The following is a 26,199-nucleotide window of genomic DNA, read 5'->3' as shown; positions in this document are numbered from 1 at the left end:
CTGATTCCAAGTTCCGCGTGATTTGAAATTCATATGATAAAGTATGTGATTAAGCTTTCGCATTAAGTGGTGATCTGGTTCGAGAAGCATCTAGCTTCGAGCATCTCCTATATTCATTCTCAGCGTAGTAAATTGTAGATGCGTCACCCAGCTATCACATTTGAGCACCACTGCAACAGGCATGTTTCTCTGTTCTTGAACAACGCACTAGTTTACGAATGTCACCGAAACTGCCTAGTTTGAACCATGTATCAGGGACTCGCTAGACATCATAACAAACCCCTGTAACAACCGCCGGGTCATTTAACCCCGTATGAACAACTGTGGCTCGTTGACAATGAGGAGGATGTCTGGTAATGGATGTATATGTTATGTTGCACTGCTTAACTCGTTGCCGTGGCGTTTTAAACTCTCTACCTCGTCTGACGTTGTTAAGAGCAGGCAAGTTACTGAATAAGCAGTTATGGGTTGTTTAAACTGCTGGTGTGGCGCAGGCGACAGCTTGGAGTTGAGCAAAAGCCAGAAGATTTGAAGTGGTTGATCCTCTGCCTCACAGGATTAAACAGATCTCATTCTTCGTTTATCTTTATATGTGCCAATATCATGCTCTCGCTACAGGAGCCGTGAACATCATCACCCTAATGGCCTTTAATTAATGATCCCCTTCAATGATAGAAATGTAATTTAAATGCCATCCATACATTTTGACTAGTTTAGATATCATTCTCACTCCCAGGTAGTTATAATTGGTCATTGTTGACTACAGGTGTAATAACATTGTATGGCTGCGTATGTCTCATGACAAGCGCTGTTTAATGTCATCGCTCTCATATTGCAGCACCTACGGGAGGTACTAGGGTTGCTGACCCAGGTTTACACCTCCTCGCCCGGCCACCCCGACAACACCTACCTAGACACCGTCCTTCACCGTCTCAAGGTGAGTATTGCAGGAGGACACTCTCAACACAAGTGTTGGAAGCACCATGTGTGTTGCAGACACACCAAGGACGTCAGGGGGAGGGTGGGTGGGTCCTCGGTCATTGGTAACTTATAGTGACAGACCATCAAAGACGAGGCGTCACCTACCACTCCAGCCAGGATCATTTCAATCACCCAGAGCACATAATGTGACTACCCAATGATGCTAATTTATATGGAACACAATCTTTAACTTTTACGATGTTACGTACGTATTAAGGACGTAACATTTTAGGATGTTACGTACGTATTAAGGACGTAACATTTTAGGATGTTACGTACGTATTAAGGACATAACATTTTAAGGGTATTAGGGACTCACCCTCTGGGACACCAGTGACATAAAAGTAGGATGATACACTTTTGGACACTAGGACACCACAGATATAAGCGCCTCTGGGGCAGAACTTTTACCTCTTCTTGATTAACACATCAGGATTTCTTAGACCTTCTATGAGGCTCCGTCAGATGTAACTTTAAAATCTGGGACACTGACGCTAATGGGACACAAAAAGGACACAAGACACCATCTGATACCGCCGAAACTGATACAAAACGCACGTTCCAGTACACTTCGTGTACACTGAACACGTTGTGGACACCAGCCAACACGTATTCCACCAGAACATCTGAGGTATATCATATACTCCGGACACCAACCTTCCCGGGACACTGATATGTATGGGATACGTGCACATTCAGGACACACCACACAGCATAGGAAAGTGATGCACGTGCACTGTACCAGACCAGCTCTGGGTTGTGATTAATGAGGTAAAGTGTCGAGTAATTGTTATATCACGGTCATGAAGGTATTTGCAATTCTTTTCTTTAAGTTATTATTCAATTAGGCGAAGCTCACGTTACAGAACCATAACTTTAACAGCCTTCACTGTTGTTGGTTGCGTGAATTTATTTGTGTTTCAAATATATTCACGCAAACTGCTCGCAAAGTCGATGTTAAAGACACTGTTTTGTACTAGTGTTACAGGAAAGTAGACGTGCTCAGCCTGTGTAGTGGTGGTGTGCAAAGCCACTTGTAGATCACCTCTTTTGCCTTTCACCACATTCCTGTTAAGTAACATTGATAAACAGGCAGATGCACTTGTATTACTACGCTACAATGGTCGACAGCTATGCGCTACGTGTGTTTTAAAGCCACGTTTTGTACAGCCTCCTCTTCTCCTCTTTTTTGGCCAGTCATGTTACCGGGGGATGACGAGCCAGCAGAACATCATGGAGCCATCCCCACCCGCGCACCTGCCCACAGGCCTGTTTGGCATGACGCCGTCCCCCTCAAGCATCAGGTCCTCGACGCCCCTCCGCCCGCCTCTCGTCTCCGTCTCCGACATCGAACAAAGACTCGTCTTCACCAAGTTCACCCAGGTGAGGAGTGGTGGTCTCTGGTGAGGAGTTGTGGTCTCTGGTGAGGAGTGGTGGTCTCTGGTGAGGAGTGGTGGTCTCTGGTGAGGAGTGTGGTCTCTGGTGAGGAGTGTGGTCTCTGGTGAGGAGTGGTGGTCTCTGGTGAGGAGTGTGGTCTCTGGTGAGGAGGTTGGTCTCTGGTGAGGAGTGTGGTCTCTGGTGAGGAGTGTGGTCTCTGGTGAGGAGTGTGGCCTCTGGTGAGATGTGGTGGTCTCAGGATTGGATTGGTTTTAGTTGCTTAGATATAAAAATATTTGATTGGTTTTAATTCTGTTTGATGCTAGGCCTTTATTATATATAACTATTTGATCGGTTTTCCTTTTTTTCTTTTTGATAGGTTTTGTTTTCATGATATAGCTTCATCTAATTGGTTTTTAATTCCGTTTGATATTAGGTTTTGTTTTCAAGATATAGCTTTATCTAATTGGTTTTTAATTCCGTTTGATATTAGGTTTTGTTTTCAAGATATAGCTTTATCTAATTGGTTTTTAATTCCGTTTGATATTAGGTTTTGTTTTCAAGATATAGCTTTATCTAATTGGTTTTTAAATCAGTTTGATATTAGGTTTTGTTTTATATATATAACTTTATTTCAATGGTTTATAATTCCGTTTGGTATTAGGTTTTGTTTTCTATATATAACTTGATTTGACTGGTTTTAAATTCCGATTGTTATCAGGTTTTGTTTTCTATTCATAACTTTATTTGATTGGTTTGAATTCCATTTGATATTCAATTTCTATGTATAACTTAAATTGATTGGTTTTAATTCCATATCGTAGGTACTCTTAGGTCCTCCGTGTTCCTCTCATCCTCGTATATGGCTAACCTCTCTACACCTCTCTCTCTCTTCCATCCTCCTTCAGCCCTTCCGCCTGAACGATACCTGGCGTCAGTGGGTCTTCGGTGGGGAGCTGTACAAGTTTGAGGGCCGACACCTGAAGCAGTACTGGGCGATGTTGTTCACCGACCTCCTCCTCTTCACGAAGATCAACAGGGACCGGGTCATCTTCGTCATGGAAGACCCTGTTCCTCTCACTGGCGTGTGCCAGGCGCTCTTCAACATCAAGAAGAAAGGTGAGTCTGGAGGGAGAGGAGGAGGAGGAAGGGAATGGGGAGAGGAGAAGAGAAGCTGGCTCGTGCGAACCATTAATATGGGAGGCGAGATACTTGCTGGTGTCGGAGAGTTTGGTCAAGGGTAACGAAGCTTGGAGGAAAGTTATTTGAGGGAGGGAAAAAAAAAAGAATATTATGAAAGACTTTAATGATGGGGAAAATACAAGAGCCATTTTTGTAGTTGTTGGGAAAGAAAGGATAGAAGAGGAAAGAATATCAAGGGAACTTGCAGAAGATGAGGAAAGTCAGCCATTAAGAAAAGCGCAAGGACTTAAGTGTTTTAGGTGAAATTGAGAGAGAATAAACTTCTTAAACGTTGGGAAATCACGTGTAAGGCTATACCCCCCTTGACTAGCCTCTCGTCTGGGAAGCATTCCTCATAACTGCTGTCGTAAAAGACTTTACATCCATGGGTCTCTCTAAGAGATTTCTCCCCTCATCCTATAGCCTCTTCACATCTTTCTGACTACACGTCCCAGTTCCAGCGATACAACGTTGAATTGTCCGCCTCTACTGGTCTTAAAGTTTGCCGTATGCTGACCACTCTACACATGGGTTTTACATCCACACATCAGTGGTAGGGTTAGTACATACCCCATGCAAGTTCCTTTGCGATCTTTACACGTAAGTTTTCCAGTGTTCTTCCATTCGTCAGAGCCTTCTGTGCACCTTAATTTTTCTCCATTGAGTGACTTCTTTCACTATAGCTTTCTCACTACACTCGACTGCCACTACTGTTTCAAAAGTTGAATTTGATTCTTATCTTTCAAAAGGTGTTTCGAGACATCTTCAGAAGCGGATAAGAAATCCGAAGTCGAGAGATGACTTCATCCACTTCATAGGTAACAGTAGGGACACAACGCACCCATGTCTTCCCTCAAACCACTCAGTTCCTCTAGTTTGCCAACTTACTTTCCCCTTCAGTTTCAGTTGTACTCTATCAGGTCATGAGTCGCTTCCCCTCCCACACCAAACCCTCCATTCTTCACATTCGACTTCCCCTTCACATTGCCAATTTGTTATCAGATCCTTCAAAGAAGTCTACTTGTTTCGTGCCATCTCATCAAGACAGATAAAATGTGTATGAATATAAACCGACCCCCAACACAGTCAGATATTTACTATGCCTACGAAAAAGAAACTGAAACTAATAATTTTACATCATTCTAAAAGTTTTTTGATGTTATGAAGTAAGATTGAGGAGGGGAGAGAAAGATTCAGCGTGGACAGAACTAAGATTAAAAAAATATACCAGGAAAACTTTGTTTTACGAACAACTTGCGATGAAACTTTTCTTGGTAATCCGTCTCGATCCACCAATTAACGCTAATGGAAAGGCTTCTTGTTCTTTTGTGAAAGTTTGGAGTATGGTGATTACAGCGCACAAGATCGCTGTGTGTGCTTGAATTGGTACGTAAAAGCCATAACGAAAAGTTAGTCACCGTAAGTTATCATTTAATGTAGTTTCTTTTATAAAGTTCTGCTAAGTCTTCTGTATTATACGGAGTTGTAATTAGTCTTTGATAAGTGGTGTGTATGATTGGCCCTCAGCGGTGTCGGGGATGATCGAAAGATGGCCCTATTTGTAGACTTTTAAGTCTCCAGCTGTCATGTATAATGTACCTAAACCAGAGCCTACCATTTGTGCATATCTTGTTCAATTCTTAGAATTTGTGATTTTCGGTTTAAGACAGACTGAAGACTTGGGTAAGAATTAGAGGGAGTTCGTGAAAGAACAATTACTATAATTTTGCAATGGCATTCTTTCGTAGATTCATATTACTTGTATTAATTTCTTTCCTTTTCGTGAGACCTGATATGTATGCATGAATCAACAGATTGTATGAAAAAGTGTAACTGACATAGGCTCGATGGAAGGTCCAGGAACAACGAGGGAAAATGTAGCTAGTGGAACAAAGTGTTTGGAGAAAAGAAAAATATGGATCCAGAAATAAAAAAGAAAGTATGTATCGTGCATGAATCGTGTGGTATGATTGAGAAATACACCATCCTGTGATCTGTGCTGAGAGTAAATCATCAATAGGCGTTGTAGTAACGTGAAAAAAAGACTCCTTTAGCTTATCATTGATGCGTGTGAGTGAGGTGAGAGGCTATAATATACAATTGTTCCAGGTACTGTAGATAAAATTTGCAGGAATTTTGAGTCATTTCCTTTTTAATCTTGAGTGTCTGAAACCCTCGAACCTAAGTGGTATACCTCCCGTCACCACATACTTCGTAATGCCTTCGCCAGAGGGATTTCGCATGGATGTCACTGACTTGATTGTTCCTCTCCTCCACAGCAACGGAGTTCCGTCTGATCGTGGACACGAGGGTGCGCGTGTCAGGGGCCGGATCAGGCTACCTGACCACCTCCAAGAGCCAGCGGATGGCCAATAAGAACTCGGTCTCCGGGCGGAGCCACAAGAAGACCATGGTGCTGAGGGCGCCCACCATCGACCTCAAAGCCACTTGGAACAACCTGATTCACAGACAGTTGTAAGTAGATGCTTGGCCTTATAGCCTCTCTCTCTCTCTCTCTCTCTCTCTCTCTCTCTCTCTCTCTCTCTCTCTCTCTCTCTCTCTCTCTCTCTCATTCTCGTCTTCTTTCAGTACCCCGTCTCCTCTTTGCGTGTCAAATCCTCTCCCTCCCTCACGTCTGTCTCTCTCTACCTTACCTCTCTCTCTGTACCTCTTGTGTTCTCTCTGTACCTCTTGTGTTCTCTCTGTGCCTCTTCTTTTCCGTCTCTCTCTGTACCTCTTGTGTTCTCTCTTTGCCTCTTCTTTTCCGTCTCTCTCTGTACCTCTTGTGTTCTCTCTTTGCCTCTTCCTTTCCGTCTCTCTCTGTACCTCTTGTGTTCTCTCTTTGCCTCTTCCTTCCCGTCTCTCTCTGCACCTCTTGTGTTCTCTCTGTGCCTCTTCTTTCCCTTCTCTTTCTGTACCTCTTGTATTTGCTCTTTGTCTCTTTCTTTCCGTCTCTATACCTCTTGTGTTCTCTCTTTGCCTCTTCTTTTCCGTCTCTCTCTGTACCTCTTGTGTTCTCTCTTTGCCTCTTCCTTCCCGTCTCTCTCTGCACCTCTTGTGTTCTCTCTGTGCCTCTTCTTTCCCTTCTCTTTCTGTACCTCTTGTATTTGCTCTTTGTCTCTTTCTTTCCGTCTCTATACCTCTTGTGTTCTCTCTTTGCCTCTTCTTTTCCGTCTCTCTGTGCACCTCCTATGTTCTCTCTGTGTCTCTTCCTCATACCTCGTGTCTGTTCATTGCATCTTACTCTATACTTCTTGTGTTCAGTCTGTACCTTTCATCTCTGTGCCTCACTGATCCTCTCTGTATCTCGCCGTTTCTTTGTATCATTCTTACTTTTTTCCCTCAAGTTCTCATAATAGAAACCTTCGTTTCGTCTCTCAAACCGGCTTTTTCTGACACATTCTCTTTTTCTTCGTATCTGTCGTGAATGAGGAGTGAGTCACAGACTGTGAGGAGAGTGTTGTGAGGTGAGGCGGTTCCAGCGGCTCGGGGAAGGTCCACTGTCCACACGTCAGCTTAACGACCTAACTAATTGCCTGTTAAACGACCTGTCTAACTGTCTATTAGACACTCATGTCCATTGTCCCCCTCCCCCGTCCGCCTCCTGTCTCATCTCGATGTAATTTATATATAGATTTATATGTGTATTATCTCGTGTGTATATATATATATATATATATATATATATATATATATATATATATATATATATATATATATATGAATTTGCAAGTATATGTTTAATTGATCAATTGTACAACCCCTTTCCATGGGGTTTGTGCAGTTTTCAGACCGCGCTCCAATCAGGAGCATGGAAATGAGGGACTCTCTTGTAGTGTGGAGGTCATCGACGAGACTCTGCTCTTTTTCGTCCATTGATAGTGATACAACCGTACCGAAGATGACTTTTTTTTTTTATTTACTCATTATGTAACCTCTTATAGGTGGAAGCTGGTAACACACACACACACACACACACACACACACACACACACATATATATATATATATATATATATATATATATATATATATATATAATCTCAAACTACACTCCTCAAACATGTGTAAGTTACGTAATCTCATTTACAGTGTAGACGCCACTCACATATCCAACCAAAGACATAAGAGGTTTTACACCTTTGGTTGAACGTTGCAGAAATTTTAGTATGTGAAACACCTCCATTTGCTAAATGTAGCCGAGTTACGAATGTTGAAACACGACAAGTATTAGGAATGAAGATTGAGCCTAGGTTTGTTCTGTGAAGTAATGCATAGATGTAATTACTATAGTCATCCCTTAGCATAGTCTCACGTGCTTTACCATACGTGCGAAAGAAAACGAATATAGCTATATAAGGGGTGCCTTATACAAAAGGATATACCGTCGTAATATGAATACATGTTGATATTATGAATATATTTCTTGATTGAGGGTATATATATATATATATATATATATATATATATATATATATATATATATATATATATATATATGTGTGTGTGTGTGTGTGTGTGTGTGTGTGTTTTGCGTATTTTCATATTGTTACGTTAATTACACATATGTAGTTATTCAAGAAATTTCATGGACTAGGCAGTTAAAAGGCCGTAGCAGTAACCACTGTAATATATGTGTAGTATTGACTTTTCAAGGATGGTTGTGGTACATCCCTGCAGTTGTCGTATTCAGTACAATTTTATTACTGTCCTCCATTGGTCTTCTTGTTTTGATCCTCATCTTACCCTTGTTATTATCCCTTCTCGTTTTCCCTATTTCCGTTGGTATTTACTTAATTCTCTATCGAGTTCCCTGTCTCTTTTGTTTCCCTTTCTTTATCATTCTCATCTAATTCCCTTCCTTTCCCTACCCTCCCATCCATTCTCCTCCCATCCCATCCTTTTCCTTCTGTCCTTTCCCATCTCTTCCACTTCCCATTCTTTTCTTTTTCTCCTGTCCTTTCTCATACCCTTCACTCCAGCTCCCTTCCATCCTTTTCCCTTCTTACCCCCTTTTTCCCCCATCCTCTTCGCCCCTCTCTCCAATCTTTTTCCATTTCGTCCCTCTTTTTTTTTATATCCCTCTTCCCTTCTCCTCTTACTTCTCTCTCTCCCCCCTCCTTTTCCCTTCTCCTTCCATGGTCATCTTTCCTTCCATCTTGATTCTCCTCTTCCATACCCATTCATCTGCTGGTGCATTCATTATCCATCCCTTGTTTTCCATCCCTGTACAAGTGAACGTCTTCATTCCTTTTATTTTCTCGTTTACGATGTATGGCTTGCCCCATTCCATCACACTAGGGAGTAGAATTCAAATTCAGAATGGAAACTCGTATGAAAAAAAGACCCATTATCACTGTGATTGATGTAATGGGGAACAATAGAGTGATGTATGATACTGAGGGGTTGTGAATAAGTAGTGCATAAAATGAATAACAAAGTAGCATCGCTTCGAGTCGACTGGGACCAAACATCCCGATGTTGGAAGGTTTTTGATCGTGTTTGTCTTCAGCTCAGCTCAGTATCAAACGTTTTTCTTCACTTTTGGGGTAATATGGGACACTCTTCCTCTATATAAAGTGAGGTGTGTGCATTACAGTTATCACCAGTTTCATCTGGGCCTTGCACTTGTAAACATCCTCTGACAATGCCCGTCTTTAAGACTCGGAAAAGGGGAGAAAAACACTTCGGGTTTGACAACCCAGAGTTCAGTTAATGACACGACGTTCCTCGACATCCTGGTACTACTGTCTTGATTCTTCGGATTATCTGTGTGTCTTTATGGTCCCCCTCCCGCCTCACTCTAGCCTCTTCCTCACTTTTCACAAGACTGTGTGGGTCATTCAGTTGGTGTAACGCCCATTTTAATGGTCACAAAGTGAGATCATTCACTTTACTCAGTGTGACGGGGGCTCAAAGATCATCTGTCATGGCTCTTCGGTTTCATTATCATGGACCCCGTCACCCCCCAAACAAAAAAACTGTTGCGAGCGTAGATTATTTACCTGCTTCACATGTGGCAGGAGAGGACGCACTGCTTCTGTAATGAGGGAAGGAAAGAGAACAGAGGAGTGATGTGAGAGACGCACGAAAGGATATGACGATAGTGATAGGATGATTGTTGGAGCGGACGAATGGTGTCGGCAACACATCCCCTTATATTCAGTGGTATAATGATCCCTTTTAACGCTGATTCAACTTAAGGTCTCCGTCTCCAGGAACGCATCCTGAGGTTTAAATAGGGGCGCCCTCGGTCCCGCTGAAGATGGCTGAACGGGCAGAGAGCAACGGAAGTAAATAAAAGAGAAACTACAGCTATTTTAAGAGTGTACGGAGGAAGGAGAATTGAGTACAGAGGGAGCTGATATCTTAATAACTGCTATCGTGTGGGCAGGCGAGAGGGTAGGTTGGTCGGTATGTAAGATATCTCATCCTCTCCCTCTACAGGAAGGCCTAGGCTGACCGTAATGTGTGAGCGGGTGAGTGTTGACTTGTTTATGGAGAGGGGTGGAGAGAGATGCTTTGAGCTCGAGGGGAGGAGGAACTTGTACTCCTCTCTCTTTTTCTTTTCCACGTGTTGAGTCGCTGCTACGGTAACCACATGGGGGGGGGGGGGGGCCTCGTGACGTAATGAAGACACTGGATCCCTCGCTAATGAGGTACGCCTGGACCTCTCGGAGGCAAGGGCGCCTCGGGGCGGTACTAACCCGTGTGTTATGTGAAGTAGGAGAGAGCAAGATGCTCGGAGACTGACGAAGTCGTCCGTTGTGACTGCGACGAAGGTGGACGCTAGGTAGGGCGTTGAGGGCTGTTAAAATAACGTCCAGATCCGTATAAGGTTAGTGAAGAGGAAGAAGGATAAGAAATTAGAGCGTTTACATGAACAGAGGGACTAAGAATGAGGAAGAAAGAGGGGGAAGCTGGGAAGTGTGTGAGGAGGACCTGGACGATGAGTGTGTAGGGATTAGTGAGGGAGGGTAAGAATAAGAATGTACAAAGGTGAGGAGAAAATGTTTGGAAAAGTGACAAAGAAGAGACGACAAGGGAAGAGGGAGGAAGAATGAGAGGGATGAGGATAAATGAAGGGGTGACTCGGGTGAATTAGAAAGAGAGCTAATGACTCTGAGGGAGTGAGAATGTAAACCTCTGAAGAGAAGGGGACGATGAGAGGAACATGGGTGTACATCAGGGGAGCAGCCACTTAGTTTGAAGGCCAGGCTTCGGGAGGGAGTGAGAGTGGAAAGGAACCTGGAACAGGAAGAGTAGGGAGAGTGCTGATGGGGAGGGAGAGGGAAGAGCCATTAAGAACGTAGGGTGGAGGATGGAGTGTCGGGAGGGAGGATCTGAGAGGCGACCAACAGCAGTAGGTCGCGAGATTAATATGTGTTAATATTTGATCTCTTTGACCTGACGCTGGTCTAAGGGTAGCAGGTATGGCGGACTTGGCTTTAACGAGGCTTTGCCCACAGCAGGATTCGTTGATTCTCTCTCTCTCTCTCTCTCTCTCTCTCTCTCTCTCTCTCTCTCTCTCTCTCTCTCTCTCTCTCTCTCTCTCTCTGCCGAAGACGCTTCGGGAGCTGACGTGGACGGGTGGAAAACGCTAACGAAAGTGAGCTGATGAAATGCTGACGAACTGCGCAGACCCCACTGTTGTATGAGGAAGAGGTGGTCTCTCTCTCTCTCTCTCTCTCTCTCTCTCTCTCTCTCTCTCTCTCTCTCTCTCTCTCTCTCTCTCTTCTCTCTCTCTCTCCATCCGTCGCTCTTCATACACCCCCTAAGTGCCTTTTTTTGTTGTTGTGAGCATTAGTCCATTTATTGCCTTAACGCACCTTTTTTTTTTTTAGACTGTGTCGATGGGATGTGCAAGAAGGAGGTTTTGGCTGTTTCCAAAGACTCTGGATGTGTGTGTGTGTGTGTGTGTGTGTGTGTGTGTGTGTGTGTGTGTGGTGGTCGAAGGATGAGTGAGAGACTGGTTGGTAGACGTCCACCATTATACAGTTAAAAAGTTCAAGAGATTTCATTTTTATCATTGATGTATTCCGTGGCGAATGATGTCGATTGAGCATTTCATTGAATTATGATCCGCAATCGAGACTTTGAAGTTCGGTCTAATTTACATACATAAGGCAAAAGATGTTGACGTAACTCGATTGAAAATGAATAATTTATGGCCTCGGGGTCTGCCATGGCCTTCCCCACTTAAGCTTCTTGGGGGGGGGGGGGGGTCTGTCCTCGCGGGTCTCCACGTAGGCCTAGAGATCTCTCTTTCCCTTCCCTTTGGCCTCGGAGTTTGTCCTCCTACACCCCGCGTACCTAGGCCACGACGTCTGTCCTCGCCCCAACCTACACTATCTAGGCCTCCGGGTCTGTCCTACTCTCCCCACCCCGTACCTAGGCCTCGGAGTCTGTCCTCGCCCCACCCCCTTATCTAGGCCTAGGACTCTATCCTTGCCCCACCTCGTATCTAGGCCCCCGGATCTGTCCTCGCCCCAACCTACCATCTAGGCCTTGGAGTCTGTCCTCACCCACTTATCTAGACCTAGGGGTCTGACCTCGTCCCCCTCTCACTGATGACACAGAATGCCGAGCTGCTGTTGACATGATCTTTCGATCGGAGACGCCAATAACAGCGAGGCAAACACTTGAAATTAATCCACTATTTAGTACGAGGACGCGGAAGAACGTATTGATGAAAGGCCATCATGGACGACTGTAATAATCTAGACGGGGACTGTTGAATGCAACTGGGAAGCGGGTATGAACGAAGCTGCTGTGGGTGGGTGAAGTCACTCTGAACAAGAACACAGATGAGTACAAAAGGACAAGAAAAGAATATCTACGCCACAGTCACGTACAGCGGTGCTTCAGAATGTGCTGATATGACGTTCCGAAGGACATAAACTAAGGACTCGGACGGGAATACGGCCACCAGGTGGTGCGGGGTTCGACAGGTCCTCTCTCTCTCTCTCTCTCTCTCTCTCTCTCTCTCTCTGCCGAAGTACGCTTCGGGAGCTGCCATGGACGGGTGGAAAACACGAAATTAAAGTGAGCTGATGAAATGCTGACGAACTGCGCAGACCCCACTGTTGTATGGGGAAGAGGTGGTCTCTCTCTCTCTCTCTCTCTCTAGGCCTAAGGCCCACATAATTACCGACCAGCCATCTCTCTCTCTCTCTCTCTCTCTCTCTCTCTCTCTCTCTCTCTCTCTCTCTCTCTCTCTCTCTAGGCCTAAGGCCCACATAATTACCGACCAGCCCTCTCTCTCTCTCTCTCTCTCTCTCTCTCTCTCTCTCTCTCTCTCTCTCTCTCTCTCTCTCTCGTGCATTTGCCTGTGTCTTTCCAGACTGTTGCTACTCTCCTCCCGCGCTGCGTCTTTTTCTTCGCCGTTTGTCCTTTGTCACCTTCGTTTTCTTGATGGCTACGACAGTGGCCCAGAGACAGCTGGAACTTCCCTTAAGATAATCTCTTGCAAATTTAAGCAAGTTGTCGACTTTTGATTTTGCATATCTGTCATTTTCGGTCATGTTTTTTCTCGCTGGGAATGATAGATGCATAGTTCCCTGATGGCATTGTATTGTAGAGTAATATATCAGTGGCCGATCACACGATGATTGAACAGTCAGCCATCTCATATCTAATCTTTTTAAGGAGGGAGTATGGAAGGATCATGTATCAAAACATGGTTGAATTTGAAGGACTTCCTCATGGACCTGGATCTGGATAGGAGTCATAAGACACCCGACTATCCATTTATGAGTAGTTTTGAGGATGCCTTAGACAGGGTGTTTGTTAGTGAAGTACTTAACTGGATATATGCTCCAAATTATCTTTTAGGGTTTGACTGCATCCATTAATTCGTAAATGGTTTTCTGGTTATCCTAATCGAAGATCCATGATGATTCAAAAATGCTGTGGATTTCGAGGTTCATTCTCCTTCTTTCTATCCAACTGTTAGGACCACAGACGAGTGGAGATTGGGATCCAACTCCCTTTTCAACCAGCGTACATGTGGCAGCGCCGTAGCACCATACCACCACCTCCGCCTCCTCCTCGTCATGTTTCATTCATCGTTAGCTTTTCACCTGCCTTAGTCTTTGATGTCCTCGATGCCAGCGATAGCAAGACTCGCCTCTGGGTGGGAGGGAGGGAAAGAGAGAGAGAGAGAGAGAGAGAGAGAGAGAGAGAGAGAGAGAGAGAGAGAGAGAGAGAGAGAGAGAGAGAGAGACCTGTCCTAGATCAAAAGGCCTAGACAGCGTCTCTTCTCCTCTCGTTTTTTTCTTTTCCTAACGTCTAATCATTGTTCCGTATTGATGAAGGTGGTTCACAGAGTTGGTTATTTTGCTACGCTTATCGGGTGTGCATCTCTCTTGCTGTCTGTCTTTCTGTTTGTGTCTCTCTGTGTCGTCTCCTCCTCCCTCTCCCACATCGGCCGGTTTTACGACACGTTGTTGTCCGGTTAAGGGTACTGGCGGTCGGTTAAGTCCATTTAATTCGACCGGTCGACGGTATACCGTAGGTATATGGAAGCTTTCATTCCGGCTAGTTGAAGACTTGGATAATGTGAATGTAAATAGACAGACGTGTTGGATAGTGGCTTCCCTGTGTTGACGCAGCGGACGTTCACACGGGCCCCTTAGATTGCTGTACTTAATAGACCTTATGTGACTGTGGGTAGGTATTCAGTGTGACTTAACGTGCTACTCTATGTATCATTACAATCCATGACAGATGAGTGTCTTCCTCCAGTTTTATTCACTTGTATGTGTTATCTCGAGGCAAGACACGTATGGTAATTGTGACATTGAAGACGATTTTTTTTGTTGGTCTTCAGTACACAGGGGTCAGCACCATTGTATGAGGTCCTGAGGACACTAGGTCTAGGTCAGCAACAGGGTCAGGCGTCAGTCATGGTTAAGGAACGGAGTATTGAGTAAGAACAGAGTAACGGTACTGAGTAGGATCAGAGTAACGGTACTGAGTAGGAAAACAGAGTAATGGTGATTAATGTGATGGGACAAGAGATTAATACTTTAGTGATGGTCTTGTTGAATGATAACTCTCTTACAGCCAGATTGCTAGAGTCGTAGATCGGACAGTCGTCCTCGAGTTGGTGGGTAGAATATTTCACTGGGGCCTGTGTGTGTGTGTGTGTGTGTGTGTGTGTGTGTGTGTGTGTGTGTGTGTGTGTGTGTGCGTGCGTGCGGTGGATCTCTGTGAGGTTTTTTTCATGATCTGTCCACGAGGTGTTCCTGCAGCTCCCGTTAGTTAAACGCAACATATGAGCTGTCGCGCTTCATCCTACATGAACATAAATGAGGACACACACACACACACACACACACACACACACACACACACACACACACACACACACACGGCGGGCGATGAGGACACTCACACTGGCCGGAGGAGAACCTTCACACTGACCGAGCAAGGACATTCACACTGGCCTGTAGAGGACACTCACACACACACAACACCCCCAGCAGTCATAATGCTCGGCGTATTCCCAGGCAGGCGCTGCCTCTTCACGTGTGTACCAGCGCGCTCTCCACACACCGCCCACCTCCAACGTGGATTGTACACATTAATTCTCCACCGTTGCTGCTACTCCGCTCAACCTCTCGTTTTCGTTTCGACTGTGTTTTGTTTCCAGCAGGCAGCAAAGACGTCTGCTCAAGCGTGGATTTAATAGGTCACTGTCTGTATTTGTGTCACCGTCAGATCTTTTGCTTCTGTCGCAGCTCCTCCCTTACTCCTGGCCTCCAAGTGGCAGGTCTGATGAGCATGAGAGACTTCGCTTTTCCCATTTGTCTTCAGTATAGGGACGGAAGGCGCCTGCTTATAGTTGAGGAGACGTTGTTTGATGTATGTGGAGGAGGAGGAGGAGGAGGAGGAGGTGGTCAAGTACTGATGAGGAGAGTTAGCAGAATGTGGTGCTTAATTCTGTTTTAGTGTTAGGGTTTGGCGCTTTAATACCCCCTGGGGGTAGCGAGGGTCGCGGAAGAGGGGATCGGCCCTCCCAGAGTTCAGCACATGTTCACCATGTTCACTACGCCAGATTCAACGCTGTCTTTCGTGCGCATCTCAGACCCACACCGGCTCATATATGACCTACACAAGGAATGTATTTTAAACTCGTAGACCAGAAGATTTTCGTACAGTATCAAACGTTTGTTTCTTCCCAAGGTGCTTGTACTAGCTAGAAATTTGCCTTGGGAACAATAAAACGTTTTTCTCATACTTCACGTATGTTACACACAGTATTATTAGCTAGGGAATTATGAATTGTGAACGTTTATCTCCCCCAGGTACGTCTGTAGCAACATCAGCAGCAGCAACGTCTTAAAAAAGAGCTCTGAAACGTTTGCTGCTTCCGCAGGTACGTTTGTTAGTAGTAAAAGGCCGTTTGTGGCAAACAGTTGAGGAAAACGAAGTCTTAAAAACGTTTGTTGCTCCCGCAGGTACATCTGCCAACAGCAGCAGCAGCAGCAACAGCTGGCAGGCTCGCCCCGGCACCACGCACCTAGTCTGGCGCGGGCAGTGAGCAGCGACGGACTCCACTCCCTCCCACTTGCCAGGGTCAGTCATCTCCTAGACACACACACACACACACACACAGACACACTCCACCTTGCGTCTCCCTCCTCACTCACTGGACACCTCAGTGTTTTTAAGAGAACTCCCTCGAAAGGGCGTTGGTTCAGAAGGTCGTCCAAGTTCTGGCGACGTTTGTGGGACACTTCGGTTTTCGATAATGAGATTTAGATGTTCTTGAAGACAAGTGTTTATTCTCGGAAGTATGCGAGGCAGAGTGAGCGATGTTCTCGCGTAAACCCCTCGCTCAGTTCGAGCTCCTGTGCAGGTAAGTTATATGCCTCGTTGGTGGCTTGACGTGAAGTTGCAGATGAATACATGATTCTCTATGTTCATTTTCTATATGGGGGTTAAGCTGAGCCTATTGTTTTGATATAAGCATCCGGTGGATTTATTGTATATTTTTTCTTATGACTTGAAGGTAAGGTTTTGGAGTTGGCAAGTACGAAATCTATTGTTATAAATAACCTAATGTGATTTGTGCACTTATTATGAAGAGGGTAAGTTTAAAGAGACATTTCATTGTGTGTGTGTGTGTGTGTGTGTGTGTGTGTGTGTGTGTGTGTGTACTCATAGACGTCCTTCTTTCTAAATCTCCCTGACTTAAACAATACTTACGTGCCTTTGGTGTGGCGTGTCTGTCTATCTGAGTGGTCAGTCAGCTGCCATAGCCACGTCCTACCTACATATGTCAATGTACATTGAATTATTGTAAGGTTTTGAGAGCCATGTTCGGAATAGGTGTTCATAAGCAGGCAGGTGTGTGCAGATCTTAACTTTGAGAAGTTGAACTTTACATGTGTGTCTCCCGTACCAGCATAGCATCGAGCAGGGCAAACTTAGTTTCAAAGACGGACGTTGTTGGTTTGTGGTCGAAACGCATGGGAAATGAGGGAGGAGGAGGAGGAGGAGGTATAGAAACGAAATTGAGCGAAAGAGGAGGAAACAAGGAAGCACTTCAAATCAGTTAAAGGTGCGGGGCGTTGGTGAGTGGCACTGTTGTATGAGGAGGGAAGGAGGGAGAGGGGCGTGGCGGAAGTAGAGAGGATCCTTGGGGTAGGAGGAAGGGGGAGAGTGAGAGAGGGGCACGGGAAGAGGAGGAGGAAGGAAGGACGTGGTGGTGATGGGAGGATGAACACGACCCGGACGAGGAAGATGTGGTAGGAAGACAACACAAGGGGCAAGATCCTGTAGGAGGGGACTATCGTGGTGATGTGTATGGTATGTAGAGGGAAGGGTCGAGTTTGTGGAGAGAGTTTGTGGACGGGGTGATGACTGGGTGGATGAAGGCGGAGCGGTATAGGGGGTGATGATTGGTTGGATAGGGGGAGTGAGGGAAAGGCAATGGGTTTGTGATTGGAAGGGGATGTGGTTTTCGTTGGACATATATCAGGGAGATGGGGGGGAAGGGTAGTGAGATTGGAGGTTGAGGGGAAGAAGGGGTTGTTACTAAATGGATGAGGGATAAGGGGAGGGTGGTGTTTATAATTGGCTGGTATCAGGGGTAAGGGGAGGAGGGGATTGTGTGTTAGATGTAGGCATGGAAAATGGGAAGGGAGAATGTAATTAGATGGACGATAGGGGGTGGGAGGGAGAGAGGAAGGGGATTGACATCGGATGGACGAGAGAGACAGGGTGAGGGGAGGGGAGGGAGGGAAGAAAGGTGGGAGGGGTGAGAGGGGAGTTTCTGCCCATAAAGGGAGAACTTTGAGGAACTAATTAACTCGGGTTGCGGGCCGGTAGTACAAGGGATGAAGGGGGGGGGGGGGTGTGAAGCACCACCCATCCCTTGTCTGTGTATCACCGCCATTGACCAGCTAATTAACAGGTGTTCACACGTCGCTCTCTTGTGAAGAGGAGGAAAAAAGACATCATCAATGCCCAGCGATATTTGAACGCTGTCACTGATTGGCTTATTAAATATTTGAGGCGAATTATTTCCCCCCGCCCCCCCAGAAGAGGGAATGGAGAAGTTGTTGTCAAAAGTGAGCGACGTGTAGACCCTCCCCCAAACACCAGCTGTATTGTTCCTGGGTAAGGAACGTGGAATGATAGGACCCTCATTTCGGAACGCGGAGACTCAAGTCTTGATAAGACGATAGATTGGTCCACCTCCTGCAGCTGTTACCAGCCCCGGTGGTTATCCTTAGACTGATAGGGTGCCGTTGGAAACACTGATGGGGATCAGCAGTACCTGAGCACTGATATGGAGGAGTGCCGTTGGAAACACTGATGGGGATCAGCGGTACCTGAGCACTGATGTGGAGGAGTGCCGTTGGAAACACTGATGGGGATCAGCGGTACCTGAGCACTGATATGGAGGAGTGCCGTTGGAAACACTGATGGGGATCAGCAGGTACCTGAGCACTGACATGGAGGAGTACCACCAGCAACCTGGTGGCAGTACTCAGGGCGATAGGAAGATCCGCCGAGTTTCGTATTGATCAGGTGAGCGTCAATATTGGCAAGAACACAGCCTCGTCGAGAGGTGGGGGAGAGTAAGTGTAGTGTTGCTTGCGTGTGGCCGGGGGCTGTGTGTGTGTGTGTGTGTGTGTGGTGCTCCGGTGATGGAGGTTTGGGAGAGAGAGAGAGGGAGGGAGGGAGAGAGTGTGTGTGTGTGTGTCATGTCCCGGGACAGTAACGGTGCAAGATGATGGTGCAACTGTAGCGCTGAAGGGTGAAATGGATGCAGGGAGGGTGCACAGGGTTACTCCTAAAGGAAGCCGTTGCCAAGTGTGTGTGTGTGTGTGTGTGTGTGTGTGTGTGTGTGTGTAGATCTAGATGTGATTAGGTTTGGTAACATGCGTAATAGGAGGTGGAGTGCGTTGATGTTGCGTCGTCTACGGGAATGTGTGTTGAAGTTGTGACCAGCTGGAACTAAAGTGCGTTACTCCCTTTGTCTAGGAAAGTAAACATGATAATTTAGCAACTTGAGGAGTTTCTGGCTTGTGGGTCTTTTATAAGATGGTGAATGAAGCTGGCGAAGAGCTGAGGGCCGGGTGTGTTCTGCGTGGTTTATGGGTGTTTTATGTTGGTGCAGAAACCCTGTAGTTACGCCAACATTCTCTGGTGGGTGAAGTTGCGGCGACGAACCTCAGAATACGTTGCTGTAGGCTCGAGGCGTTCGATTTGGAAAGTAATTGTTCATTGCAGTTGAGCCAGAGGGAGTGGTGGGTGGGGGAGAGGTGCCATCTGCTCCATCATCCTGTTTCTCCTCTGTGTATGTAAACATCCAGATAATCTCATGGGCCATCGGGTCGCCTGGTATCTGACCTAACCTTGTACTCCCATGTTGTACTTCCTCATTTCCAGGTACTATAGTAACCACCACAAGTGTGCATACGGAGCCACGCTGTTGTCCTCACCACCAGGTACTTCTGTTGTTGAGAAGGAATTCTCTGGTGATAACGAGGAAAATCTCGTGGAGTCATATACTTGGGGAGACTTTCCGCTAGGCAAGATTGATGGGGAGACCGACAGCAAACCGTGGGGGTGTTAAATCTGGGGTGCGCTGGGAATGGGTCCGGGGCGTAAACACGGACGTAGGAGGAGAGCAGTATGGCTCAGTGTGGACACACTGTTCGTGGTAGTTACCCTGGTACCTGGTGGTGAGGAATTCCTGGTCACAATGTCCTTTACGTGACACAAAGTGATGAGGATGTCGCATGGCATTGTATGTAGCCGACAGACACTCCCCTCTCTACCACCGCCTCTTGCTTCGACCGTCCCCTACACCTGCCGCCACTACCACCCACACCATCACCATTTTCCATCACCACCGCCGCCCAACCAACCACCTACACCAGTCTTACCACTCACTACCTCACTACTCACGTTTCCAGTCTCCTACCACAACACACAGACCATCATCTTTTGATAATACCTTCTCCAACACCTCTCACCATTACCATCACTATCACCCTCGTCCACTGCATCTATCGCCATCACAGTCCTCCACTACCGTACTCACTATCGCCATCTACCGTTGGCGGAGCAGATAACTTCAAGATAGGAAATGACAGATAGCGTATCAAGAGGGGCAGTGCTGTTGCAGATGGCAACAGTGGAGTGACAGAAAACAAGATGGCAACAGTGGAGTGACAGAAGACAAGAAAATGGACAGACTGATAAAACGTTGCATTAGAAAGAGAACTAAAGAAAGGAGGGAAGACATTAGAATACAGATACAGAAGATGATATATAGAAAAAAGTAGAAACAAGACTTTAAAAGTGATGAAACAGAAGACAGTATGGAGAGACAGAAAATAGTATGAGTGGAGACACAGTAGAAGACAAGACAACCAGAGAAGACAATAGGATAATCGAGAATGCGATACAAGGATGCTCGAAATTCCACACCAGCAGGAGTTATCGCAGTGTCTGTAGCCTTTTGTGGTACATAATAGCCTCTTGGCCTAGAGAAAGGGGTAAATCTAACCCCCCTTGGGCCATCAGGGACTGTGGTGAGCAAGCCTTGTGGTCGGTGAGTGGGGTAACTGTGGGGTAACTATATCTATAGGCCGCCAGGGGTTGTGTTGTTGTTGAACAGCTCTTGTCTTGCCCTTGGGGGGAGGAACGCCAGGCAACCCTTGTGGCCCGTTGGGGGTTAACTGACTCCAGACCCGAGGGATCGGCCAGAGTAGTGGCCGCCACGGTTTGTGGTGCTGCTCCTTAAAGTAGAGTTCTCACCAGACGACCCGGGGATGGTGTGGGACGTTGGAGGGGTCACGGGACGGGGAGTAAGGGAAGGGTGGGGTCATAGAACGGGTAAGTCGTGGGACGCGGCCGAGGACGTGAAGGGAGTCATGGGATAGGTCCAAGGAAGGTCTGATCACAGGACGGGGTAAAGGATAGTGGAGGGTCGTCCCAGGACAGGTGCATCGGATAGTCATCGGGATGTCTACATCGACTGTCTATTGTATTCGCTGTATTCATACATGGCTCCTCCGTAAGCCCAGGCTATCGTTGGCTGTAGTCCCAGCGCATGCACGTGTGGCAGCCCGTCGTTCGTTATGTCCGTGTCACTCCTCGGTTGAGTCCAAGCCAAACAATATCAAGCAGAACTCAATTTGTGTGTCATGTTTTAACCTCTTGTACGACACGTAACTTTGTGTTCCTTGTCTTCCATGTCCTGTATGTAACTCAGTATTTCTCGTTTTGCCTCTTGTATAACTTGGTGTTTCTTGTTGTTGGTTTTGTGTGTCGCGAAACTGTGTGTTTCTTGGTTTAATTCACCGTCTTTGTATTCCTGGTTGAGCCTATGAGGTAAATGTGTTGCTTGTTTCGCCTGCCATATACCTTTCGCTGTCTCCACAACCTCGTGTGGTTGGTGTTAGGTTCTTATGGAAAAGAAGAGAAATATTAGGCTTGTAGTGGCATACTGAGAGGGACCTAGCGCTAGTGTGTTGGTTCCTTCGTCGGGGTATTGGTGCTCCTGCCTTGTGTTTAGAGAAGATTTGGTGGAGTGTTGAGTGGTCACCAGGTCGAGTGTCCCATACTGTAAGCTTGTGTTGTTACAGATGATCGACAGTGGCCTTATGAAAGCAGAATGATGGAGTGGCCGATGTACAGAAGGCTGCTAAGTTCTCTCATCCAAGAAGGATTTTCTATTCGCATTTGCTGTCTGACGATGAAGCTTAAGGAGCAAACGTGTGATGTTTTGATAATCATGGGATTGCTCAGCTAGCCTGATTGTTAAAGTCTCACATCCTGATTGGCTGACTGATGAGTCTTTTTTCGCCCAGATGGGCTGAATGGCGAGTCTTTTTTCCATCCTGATGGGGCTGACTGGTATGTCTTTTCGTTCTGATGGGCTGATTGTTATACATGGACGAAGGTCTGTGTGGAATACGAGCAAAGGGGAGAAGAAAGGGCGTGGACCTAGCGGGACGCTCGTAAGACACGGGTGAGGAAGGTAGTTTGCTAGTGGTCAGTCTGGCGGCGCGCGTTGTAAGGTAGGGCCAGGAGAGATACCGTCCCAGGACAAAGAGGAGCACAGCATCGCGGGACGTAGTCTATGAAATGTGGGGTATCAGAGGGACAGTGGCTAGGAAATGTCGTGAGACATAAAAGGTATTAAGCGAGTACAGCTCTCATCTTCGAAGTTAACCACCTCCCCGTCTCTCTCTCCTCATCTGCCTAATGAAGAGGTTCTCCTCTTCCTCCCCCTCCTCACTCCTTCGTCAGGAGTTTACAAGGGCTTGGGAGATCAGTCTGTGTTTCAGGGCTATGGTCCTGACCCACCCCCGCTGCCATCAAGTGGGGGGCACATTATTTAGTATTTGCGATGCTCTTTAGTCTTTGTTTGGTAATTTTTCCCGAAGGCCTCTCTCTCTCTCTCTCTCTCTCTCTCTCTCTCTCTCTCTCTCTCTCTCTCTCTCTCTCTCTCTCTCTCTCTCTCTCTCTCTCTCTCTCTCTCATATATCTGTGTATAACCCCGGGACCCCCTTTGCGGGGCTCCTGCAGCGTCATAGTAAGGAAGTGATGGATTCCATTTGAGCGAAAATTTTGCTCAGCGAGATCGTACTTCCCTTTTTCCACTGATTATGATACAGCTTCGCCGAAGGTATCTTTTGCCCCGTGGCTTAAGTGCATGGAAGTGGTGTCCAGTAGGACATAGATGTATGAGTGTGTGCGTGTGTGTGTGTGTGTGTAGCATGAAGAGGATGAACTCGTTTTGAAGCGGGAAGTTTTTTGACAACACTGAACTCTCTTTCGTCAGCTGACCCGAATTTCAAAAAGAACAATGCTATATTTTCTCCAAGGTGAAGAACAGCGAACATATATCTCCCCAGAGATAAAAACTTTAGCCCATCACCACCACCAACACCGCAAAGAGAAGCTGTTGAAGCTGATGCCCGTACATACCATTAACATATCATCGTCAAAGTTGAGATTTAGTAGAGACTCGAGCCGGATTAATGGTATGGGTGAGTGGTAGAAGGGCGGCGGAGGAGGAGGGCCGCTGCCTGACGGTATTCTATACATCCGAGTCTAGTAAACACTTGAGGAGGATGACACTTGGTCTCTGATCACATCACGGTTGGTCGCGTGTCCTGGCAATGCTTGGAGGGAGTGACGGCGAATCCTGGGAGTAGTGTAGATAGCGGATGTGGTGTTCCAATGGCATCCCCAAAAAGAATCTGAAACTGTATAGACCACTGTTAAAGGCCAGAGGGGAGCGTCTCGGTAAAGTGATGTCTCTTGAAGGACATTACATTCGTCTCTCGTACCACTGACGCAGCAGGAAACTAGTGCCTCGTTTAACTTGCTCGCTGGAGGGCATTGAGTGGCTCTCCTGGTTAATGTAGGGGTGTGGGTGGGTCCCTGGGTTACTGTGGGAGTCTGGGCGGTTGTGTGGTCACTTTGGGAGTCTGGAAGGCTTTCGAGGTTGCCGTTTGAGTGTAGGTGGCACCCTTTGTTTCTGTGAGTGTGGATGCCTCTTGTGGTTACTCTGGGTGTATAGGTATGTCCCCAGGTTGTTGTGAGAGTTCGGGTGGCTCCTGTGGTTATTCCGGGTGTGTAAGAGGTGTTTCCAGGTTACTGGTTACTGTGGGAGTCCGGGTGACTCCCGTGGTTACTGTAGGAGGATGGAGCGGACGTCCCTTGTTGGCTCAATCCGGCTCTCTCTCGTCCCCTCCCATACCCTCGTCCCTGTGTTACCCTGACCATCCCCAAGGCTCGTTGTCTCGCCAAGTGCCTCGCCTCCTCCCACGGCCTGGTCCACTCCCTCCTCCTCCTCCTCCTCCTCCTCCTTTTCATAAAGAGCGTCTCCCTTCCATCGTACTGTCCTGGCACTCCTGTGTAAACACTCGCCATACAATGTCTCTCATCTGGTGTAACTTCGTCCATCTCCTTCCCTTCCCTTCCTCATCACGACCCTCTCCCTTCCTTTACATCCCATCATGACCTTCCGTCCTACCTTCTCTTTCCTATTACGACCCTTCTTCCCACCTTCCCTTCCCTTCCCCAACGCGATCCTCCATCCCACCTTCCTCTTCCGGTCGTCTACTGACCTCCCCTAGCGGAACCAGAGCAGCGTCACCACGCTGCCTCGACTGCAATAATTACCTCTTCCTCCTCTGCCTGACTCGATCTTCTCTCCCTCTCCCCTCTTACACTCCCAGCCTGGCGTTCTCCTCTCTTTCTCTCCCTCCCTCCCTGCTCTCCAGGCACCACATGTTGGCACTGTTGGAGTCTCTCTCTCCCTCCCTCCCTCCCTCTCTGCTCTCCAGGCACCACATGTTGGCACTGTTGGAGTCTCTCTCTCTCTCTCTCCCTCTCTCTTCCTGGACAAATCTGATAAGTGTGGGCGCCAGTCTCCGGGGGGAATGATGAGTGTTGACGTGTGTTGGTTGGTTGGCTGGCTGGTCCGCCAGCCTGGCTCTCCCTTGCCAACAGCAGGGGCCAGGTGAGCATCTTCTGGTGACAGGAACTTTATACCAAGTGGTTATGTATTTCTACGTAACGCGAACTGATGATTGTTACGTAAAGCGAACGGATGGCTGTTTCGTGACGCGAACTGGTGGCCGTTTCGTAACGAGAGGTGATGGGTAGGGAGGTGGTTCAGTAAGGGTGCGATCTGGAGTGTCTTTCATAAACGTGTGGAACAGTTGCCTTGCCACCCTTATAGGTTAGAGGACAGCTTTACGTCTGTGATGTATATTTGTGATGTATATCTATGATGTATATTTGTGATGTATATATATTTTTTTTTGTTATGAGCAACGTCAGAGTAGAGGGATATGCTATAGTTCTGTCGTGGGGGGTCGCTCAAATGCGCTTGTAATTATTTCTTGATAGATATATTGTGGTATTTTTTATTTGGTATGAATAATGTATAGGGAATCTTTTTTGACTGTGTGTGTGTGTGTGTGTGTGTGTGTGTGTGTGTGTGGCTTCAAACATCATGTGTATCTTCCATATTTGTGTAGTTGTTTCAGTTGATCGACTGTGTTTGTTTTGGCGTTTGTTGGGATGGGTGTATTTTTCTATCTTTTTCTCTTTTTTTCATATTTTTACATATTTCGTTTTATTTGATTGCTTTCAGTGAATATCGGGTTAATGGGTTAGTCTAACGGTTGGATAGTATTGCTTCGTATGTGAATGGGTGGAGCGGTGTGTATTAGTTACCTGGGACATTGTGTGTGTGTGTGTGTGTGTGTGTGTGGTTATGCCATTGCTGCACTGGCATTGGGGAAAAGAAAAGAAAAACACACAGACACGTATTTGTAATCCTTTGGTGAGACTGTATGAAATGAGAGCGCTGACGATTTAAGGAGAAATTTGGAAAAAGTTTCATTTTGATATATATATATATATATATATATATATATATATATATATATATATATATATATGTATATGTATATGTAAAGGCAATTGAAAATCGTTGTTCTGTTCTTTCATTGACCAACCCTTAAGGGAGGATGAACAGCTGGCTTGACTGGGGACCGACTGCCGTAACCAGAATTCGAACCTATGCGCTCGACCTTCGGGCGGCCCGTGAATGCGTCAGCTCCGGGAACGCTAACCACTACGCCAAAATCCATCATATTCCCGTAAGGGGGAATTCCAGAAGACACCTTATGGGTGAAATTTAAAGCCACTCAGGCGATCCACAACCAAGAAGTCTCTTCGTGTTCACGGATCCGAAAACTTTAACGCAGTGATGAACGGGACTTGGTCTCGCCCGTAGACCTACAGCCTTGTGGTGAAGGGGATAAAGAAGATGATGATGATGATGCTGATCCTCCCCCATCACCCCCACCACATCCCAAAGTCCTTACATTATTGATGGTGCTGACGACGCCGCGGGAGTCTGTTAAAGTTAATGCGAGTTATACGAAAAACTACTGCGATATTAGAGGGATGGTGGAGGTGGGGCAATTGATCGTGGTAGTTTAGCCGACGCGGAAGGGAGCTATAAGCAAGAAGGAAGAGGTTATACTAAATACATTTACCAAGAGTCTTTGACGTATGGGAGGATATCCTGCTTAGGGGAGCGGACAGATTGTAATATAGTTCCCTACTGGTCCTTAATTTAATCATTCCAGCATCCAA

General features: G+C 46.5%; 1 protein-coding gene across 2 annotated transcripts in view; it reads left to right on the top strand.

Annotated features, from left to right (window-relative positions):
• LOC139757815 (uncharacterized) overlaps positions 1-26,199 on the top strand; it is a 207,966-nt gene that overhangs the window by 85,743 nt on the left and 96,024 nt on the right. For both annotated transcript variants that reach the window (XM_071678682.1, XM_071678683.1), the window contains exons 14-18: positions 839-937; positions 2,179-2,364; positions 3,267-3,477; positions 5,820-6,015; positions 16,005-16,122. In XM_071678682.1, the coding sequence (XP_071534783.1) occupies positions 839-937; positions 2,179-2,364; positions 3,267-3,477; positions 5,820-6,015; positions 16,005-16,122 (810 nt within the window). The remainder of the gene's footprint in view (positions 1-838; positions 938-2,178; positions 2,365-3,266; positions 3,478-5,819; positions 6,016-16,004; positions 16,123-26,199) is intronic.

This window comes from Panulirus ornatus, chromosome 28 (genome assembly GCF_036320965.1).
Source record: "Panulirus ornatus isolate Po-2019 chromosome 28, ASM3632096v1, whole genome shotgun sequence".
Classification (NCBI taxonomy): Eukaryota; Metazoa; Arthropoda; class Malacostraca; order Decapoda; family Palinuridae; genus Panulirus; species Panulirus ornatus.
This window is presented reverse-complemented; position numbering and strand designations above follow the sequence as displayed.